Raw genomic sequence first — 7,658 nt, forward strand, 5'->3', positions numbered from 1 at the left:
TAAAGTCAGTCAGACGGGTTTGTGACGACTTGAGTAAAAGATGACAGAATCTTGATGTACGAGTGTTAACCTGTCCTTTAAAGCACTGAGACCTGCTTGAGCTGCAATCAGGCCTTTTTCAGTATTAGTGTCTCCTGGATGCGGCGGGTAAAAATATCTGTGATCAACATATTTTGATTACTGAAGTGGAACATTCCAGAAATTCCCTTCCGCAAACTCACGAGGATGAAACATTCTGGAGCGTTTTACAGTCGCCTGATGACAAACAAGCTATATGTGGCTACAGACACATGAGAGACATTTATTAGCAGCAGGAGTTTATTGCAATATCAAACAGTTGTGCATCTATTGAGGTGAAGTGAATTCATTGTTTTACAGTCGTTACTCGGTACTCTGACGGGTTTAAGATGCCCGGGCTTGAGGAACTTCAATCCAGATCACTCACCATATTTGGTATGGTCTATGAGTTTGGTTTTGCTCTCACATGATCTGTTCAACACTGTTTCTCTTTTTGTGTTTGAGCTGAGAGACCATTCTGTCCACTGGAAATAAACTCTACAAGCCTGTAAAATAAAGTTCAGCTCAGCCTTTGGAGGAAAACAAGCATCGCATTAGACTCCAAATATTAAAGTGGCTGTGTTGTTTTGTGCGGGTGCTGGAACAGGATTGTCAAACTCTGTCCACATCATTCAGTGTTCTTGCGCTGGTGTTGCTCTTTCAGAGCTCAGGAGACGAACTGTACCGCTTTCAGATTGTTTAGGCAGTTTAGCTGGACTTTCATCACTTCATTACTGATCAAAAGATTTCTTTAATGTTTTGGAAAGAACTCTCTTCTGCGCACCAAGGCTGCATTTATTTGATCAAAAAAATATAGTAAAAATAGTGAAATATTATTTCGATTTTAAAATTTTTTTGTTATTGTAAGGTATCTTAAAATGTTTTTTTTATTTCTGTGGTCAAAGTTGAATTTTCAGCATCATTACTCCAGACTTCAGTGTCACATGATCCTTCGGAAATCATTCTAATATGTTGGCTTGGTGCTCGAGAAACATTTTGCACGTCACTTTTTTTGTGTCACTTTTTTACTGTATTTTTGACCAAATAAATGCAGCCTTGGTGAGCAAAACTTCCTCACAGTAATACTCAGTATTGTGTGATTGAGAGGTTGTGTGTGTCTTTCCAAAACATGTAATTTGGCTTCTGCTGACAAACACACACGACAGACGCGCTAATGTGAGCGTATGCCATAATTGCAGTGGTGACGGATCTGGGATGTTCAGAGCTTTAAAGTGACATGGTCAGTGTTGTTCAGTTTGGACTCGAGTAGAAAATCTGTCATGACTTGTGGTAAAGACAGTTTGGGGTTTACTTCCTTCAGTTTGTCCAAAAAAACAAACAAGAAAATGCAACAAAATAGTCCATACAGCTTGTGCACTATATTGCAACTCTCACATGTGGTGTCAGTAGTGCAGTTGTGACGTCAGTGACATCAAATATTGGTTCTCGTGTGTCTCACAAACAAACATCATTAACGTCAAACCCGACGCAACCCAGATTTGAGATTAGCAGCTGACTGGAAAATTTTCATCTGATTTTACAACTTAAAATTAGGTCTGATCCTTGTAAGACTTGAGAAGACTTAGTGCACAAGTTGTATAAACTTATTTTTATGATGCTTGTATGTTGTTGCTGTTGTTTTCTTCTAGCTGGAACTTGACAGATGAAATGGAAAAGGTGGAAAAATTGTTTTGCATTGTATATTCATAATTTACAAAATAATGCATTATATCGTTTCCTGAACAATTGTAACCAACGTTAAAATGTATTATAATATTTGCATATTTGTTATTACATCTGAAATTGGTTGTTTGTCATGTGTTTTTGTTTTTATTAAAATGTAATCTTTTTTTTCTGATCTGAAAGCATAATAAATAAACTTTCCATTGATGTATGGTTTGTTAGGATAGGACAATATTTGGCTGAGATACAACTATTTGAAAATCTGGAATCTGAGGGTGCAAAATAATCAAAATATTGAGAAAATCATCTTTAAAGTTGTCCAAATGAAGTTCTTAGCAATGCATATTACTAATCAAAAATTAAGTTTTGATATATTTATGGTAGGAAATGTACAAAATATCTTCATGGAACATGATCTTTACTTAATATCCTAATGATTTTTGGCATAAAAGAAAAATGGATAATTTTAACCCATACACTGTATTGTTGGCTATTGCTACAAATATACCCCAGCGACTTAAGACTGCTTTTGTGCTCCAGGGTCACATATATTGGCTTTGACTTTTTGTTTGTAGCACAAACTTTGCAAAATACACACTGCAATTTATTATTTAGGGTTAAAGCTTTGTTCAGCTAGCCATAACATACATTTCCATCCAAAGTTGCGAACTAAACTTGCAAAAAATTGGATGATTGCATAAAACATTAGCAAACAATGCACCGTTTTCATCCCATGTGTTCAAGAGAGCAAAATCTTCCTGGGAAAATGGTTCAAAGTATCAGTAATAAAATAATAAGAAGTTGCTGCAACCAGAGAAGCACAAGCCTCTTTTTAAATAAATGACTTAATTCAGATGAAATTCAATAACAAATGCTGTCATGTTATCTTGCAGCCTGATGTTTGGGAACACAATTGTTTGAAACCGTTCTAGGAGGTAATTATACCAAATCATTTTGATGATGGACTTTTTCAGCACAACTAAAACAATATTTCAGATGGTGTGCAATGCTGGTTAGTCCAGATATCTAATCACATGATCTGCTGAGGCAAAGTCACAAGATTGTTGTTGCATCCAGGAACTTGTTCAGTAAATGTGTTTCCATCATAATTTTTGACTTTAACTGAAAAATGACTTTTTGTTATTGTCCATTATTGACAAACTGTTTTCCTGTTTGACACTGTAAAGCTGACACAATCTGTTTTGTATAAAGCGCTATATAAATAAAGGTGACTTGACTTGACTATGCATGCGTTCTTGCCTAATAAAAAAATAATCATTTTATGAGCATCTTGTCATTTCCATCCAGTGTTTATGCAATATCCCAAATTTTACATAAATAAGTGGATGCAAACATAGCTACTGTAGCTTGCCTTAGCAAATACAGTATCTTTTTAGAAATACTAACACAACAGTTCATGCATTCCCTGGGAATCGAACCCATGACCTTGGTACTAGTAATACTAATGGGTTCGACACCCAGAAAATGTGCTAAAAAATGGACTATTGCATAAAACATTTGCGAATAAAGCACTGTTTTCATCCCATGTCATATGTTCAAGAGAACAAAATCTAACACAACAGCTCATTCATTCCCTGGGAATCGAACCCATGGCCTTGGCACTAGTAATACTAATGGGTTCAACACCCAGAAAATGTGCTAAAAATTGGACGATTGCATAAAACATTTGCGAATAAAGCACCGTTTTCATCCCATGTGTTCAAGAGAACTAAATCTAACACAACAGCTCATGCATTTCCTGGGAATGAAACCCACAAACTGGGCGCGAGTAACGCCAAGGTCATGGGTTTGATTCCCAGGGAATGCATGAACTGATAAAGTGCATACCTTGAATGCAATGGATAAAAGCATCTGCACTCTGTCTCCTCTCCACCAATAAGCTGGTGTGTGGTGGGCGGTCTGGCGCACTATGGCTGCCGTCGCATCATCCAGGTGGATGCTGCACACTGGTGGTGGATGAGGAGATACCCCCTGACAATGTAAAGTGCTTTGAGTGCCTAGAAAAGCGCTATATAAATGTAATGAATTATTATTATTATTATTAAATGCATAAACATTAATGTAAAAGTAACAAAAGTCGATTTTGATGCAGTATAAGAAATTTATTTCATAACAGTTACAAAGAACAAAATATTTAAAAGCATTTTTATCTTACATAAGATGTACAGAGATGGCATGTATTTGACTCTAAATGATTCCGGAATAGACGCTACAGAAGTATTAAATAGAAAACTGAAAAAAAACATAAAACAATTAAAGTTGATGGAAAAATATGAAATATTCCATTTATCTACTGTACAAAACAACAACTTGAAAATGGAATCCATTCTGTTGTACCCTGATACATTGTTTAGGCCTCTTGCGCATTTAAAAAGTATTTTTACAAAAGAATCACAATAGCTAAAATCTTGGCCTCTTTGGTTCCATAATTCGGTATAATACATTTGAACAGAATTCAGTTTCAGCTTCTATAAAAATAACTTTTTTTTTTTTTCAATGGCAGGCTTTTTCTTTACTAATAATGCAACTTCAGTGCAAACATTGTAACAACCATCCTCTCAGAGTAGGAAGCGAAAGTTTACATTTCAAGTATTGAAAGCGGTTCATAACAAGTGGGTCATCCGGTGTAGGTCACTACTATACATTGCATAGCTTGTGCGGCACTTATTTCAGAGGAATCGTGAACGAGGCGCGCCACTTGGTACCTTCGAAGGCATTTTTAAGTCTGCAAGTGCTTTATATTGTGCATTTTCGATATTTTTTGCAAGTGCTATGCTGCACCATGATGTAACTGAAGAGTTTGGCAATTTATGAGATCACTGGATTCGCTTGTGTTTCAGAAGCGTGTCTTCGGCTTGTTGCATGAATAATAACAACCGAGACATAACAAAACACACCTCATGATTTATGAATGGATCTCATGTCTGTCGAGAAACCCAAGGATTGTTGTAGCTCTTTGCAGATGATCGTTGAAGATGGATGCTCTCAAATGGATTGGTTGTCACTCAATGGACTCAATGTGGGAAGTGCTGGCGTTGCTTTGAGAAGATGGTCAGTGCTTTTCGGGAAGGTACACAGATATAAAAGTCTTTTGAGAAGATCACCCCTCCTCTTTCCATTTTTAAAGAGAAGAACCAAACTACACTCTTAAAAGTAAAGGTTTCAAAAGGGGGCTTTCTTAGCGATGCCATAAAAGATCCATTTTTGGTTCCCCAAAAAATCTTTCAGTCAACAGTTCTTAAAGGGATAGTTCACCCAAAAATGAAAATGTGCTGTTAATTTACTCAACCTCAGGCCATCCTAGATGACCTGTAGGTGACTTTTGTTCTTCAGTGGAACAGTAAAGAAGATTTTTTAGCTGAAACCGTGGTCCTTGGTAATTCAAGCAATGCAGATCAGCGGCTGCCCGTTTTTGAGAATTAAAAAAAGACATATCAAGGAACCCAAAATTAAAACCTGTGGCTCCTGATGATATATTGAGCTCTTATATGAAGCAAAACAATCAGTCTGTGAACATTATTTACAACATTATTACTTGTAATCCAGAGCCTCAGGCAAACGGTCCAGAGAGATGTCCAGTTCACGAATGAATGATTCTTTTGAACCGGTTCATTTTAGTGAGTTAGTTCAATCAATTCACCAGATTGAACTGAACTTTCGGACGCCTGTCAGTCACTCCAACTCAAAATTAGCCGAAATAGCATTGTATCTGATCCTATGATGAATGAACTGATTCAGAGCTCCAGTTCCTCCAACAGTCCCTGAACTGATGAAACAGTTCGATTTGGACCAAAGACAGATGGGCCGCTGATATGTGCATGCATGAACCAAACACTTGAATGAAGGGGTGAAATTAATGTTTATATGGTTTCTCATTGTTTATGTAAAAAGTTGAGCTGATGAAGACTAGTTTATTCACTTTATATGCTTTAGACATGCAAAACATCCACGTTTCACATCATTATTTGGTGCTTTAATAATATAATTTCGTATACATGATGTCATTGCATCATTACGTAAATGAACTACTGAATTGAATCAGTTCATTGAAATGAACCAGTTCGTGGAAAAGAATCGTATTTCCCAGTTTGCCTGAGGCTCTGGATTACAGGAAATAATGTTGTAAAAATGTTCAGTTTCTTGCACAGACCGATTGCTTCACTTCATAAGAACTCAATATATCTTCAGATGCCACGGGTATTAATTTTGTTTTGCCTGTATATGCTTTTTTAATTCTCAAAGTGCTGGCAGCCGCTGACTTGCATTTTATGGATCACCAAGGACCACGGTTTCAGCTAAAAATCTTCTTCACTGTTCTACTGAGGAAAAAAGTCACCTACATCTTGGATGGCCTGAGGGTGCGTAAATTACCAGCAAATTTTCATTTTTGGCTGAACTATCTCTTTAAAAGAACCAGTGTAAAGAACATTTTAGTAATCTAAAGAACCTCTTGTATAATGGATGACCATTGATGCCAATAAAGAAGCTTTGTTTTTAAAAGTGTAAACAGAGATAAAAGCAATCCCATCCCTTTGACGTGACAGAATCGTACAAACCTGTAGACTGGAACTAAATTGCTCGATGATTAAAGAACATAAATATCTGTACAAAGATGCGTGGAAGAGATGGGGCGTGCATGTGGATTTGTGAGCACGGATGAGTCATAAATATTAGTTTCTTACTATGATATTTTGGAAGTCTCAAGCGCAGCCGCACTCCTCGATGATCATGTTGGGCACGTCCCGTTTCACGATGTTGTATTCGTCGTCGAAGTACAGCATGGACATGGTGCTGAGTTTGGTTGGGATGCAGCAGGAGTTCATGGATCCCGGACTCATTCCTCGCATGCGGTATTGGTTCACGACGGCCGTGTGGAAAGACGAAGCCGATCCAGGAACCCCGGCCATGTACGCCGGACAATTCCCTTCGCAATAATTCCCAAAGTACCCTGACGGGGCGATGATCCAATCGTTCCAGCCGATGAGACGGAAATCGATGTAAAACTGTTGGCGGCAACACAAGCTGCTGCTGCCGTCGCATTCAAGGCCTCGTTTGCGGATGCGGTGTTTGTTGTCGGACGCTCGTGCTTGGACCACAAGGAATGGATGGTGGGATTCGTCGGCCGTGTTCACCAAAACAGGCATGACGCCCATCTTATCGCACACTTCACACCGTACATCCAGGTTCTGCCGGCGATTGCCTTTGGCAAAAACCATTTGCACGGCGTCCGTCAATGGAAAAGTGTGCCATCCGCTGCGTTTGAGATCCACGCGCTTCTCCACCAAGTTCCACTTGCTCCCGAGTCCTGGTTCCTGCGAGTAAACCTTCACCGTGACCTTCCTCCTCGAGCCTTTCTCCAAAACGTTAGGCAGAAGCTTGAAGTACAACCACAGGCTGGCTTGGGACACATACAGGTTCTGGTTGCCCTCGTTGGAGATCACGAAAAACAGGCTGGTTTTGGAGGTCAGCGATTCGTCTGTGGGATCAAGAAAAGAGAGAAAAGATCAGCTCAGTGCATTTCATCAGCTGTTGCTCAGCTGACTTGGGCAATATGCTCCCCGTGAACCTGGTGAACTCAAAGCCTATAGGATAAAGACTCGAGACATTGACATTCAGAGAGGGCAGCGGATTTCTAAGGCCGTCATGAATGGCCCACTTAACTGGGACCACTTCAACCTAAAGACATTAAATTGTGTTCAGTCTCATGAGATTTTCATTACAGTAAGACAGTTATTTTACTTACATTTTTTATTATTTTTTGACAATACAGTTATTGTAATAGAGGAGAAATGTGCTTAATTGTAATAAAAAACAATAAAAATACAATTAAAAAATACAATAAAAAAACACAATTATATATATATATATATATATATTTTTTTTTTTTTTTTTTTTTT

General features: G+C 38.1%; 1 protein-coding gene across 1 annotated transcript in view; it reads right to left on the reverse strand.

Annotated features, from left to right (window-relative positions):
- Positions 1-6,226: 6,226 nt before the first annotated feature.
- LOC107741998 (inhibin beta B chain-like) overlaps positions 6,227-7,658 on the reverse strand; it is a gene marked incomplete at its 5' end in the record, with an annotated part of 11,036 nt that continues 9,604 nt past the window's right edge. Inside the window, one exon of the mRNA XM_016554844.1 lies at positions 6,227-7,237. Coding sequence (XP_016410330.1) covers positions 6,462-7,237 — 776 coding nt within the window. The remainder of the gene's footprint in view (positions 7,238-7,658) is intronic.

This window comes from Sinocyclocheilus rhinocerous, unplaced genomic scaffold (assembly GCF_001515625.1).
Source record: "Sinocyclocheilus rhinocerous isolate Xijiao unplaced genomic scaffold, SAMN03320098_v1.1 scaffold586, whole genome shotgun sequence".
NCBI classification, from domain to species: Eukaryota; Metazoa; Chordata; class Actinopteri; order Cypriniformes; family Cyprinidae; genus Sinocyclocheilus; species Sinocyclocheilus rhinocerous.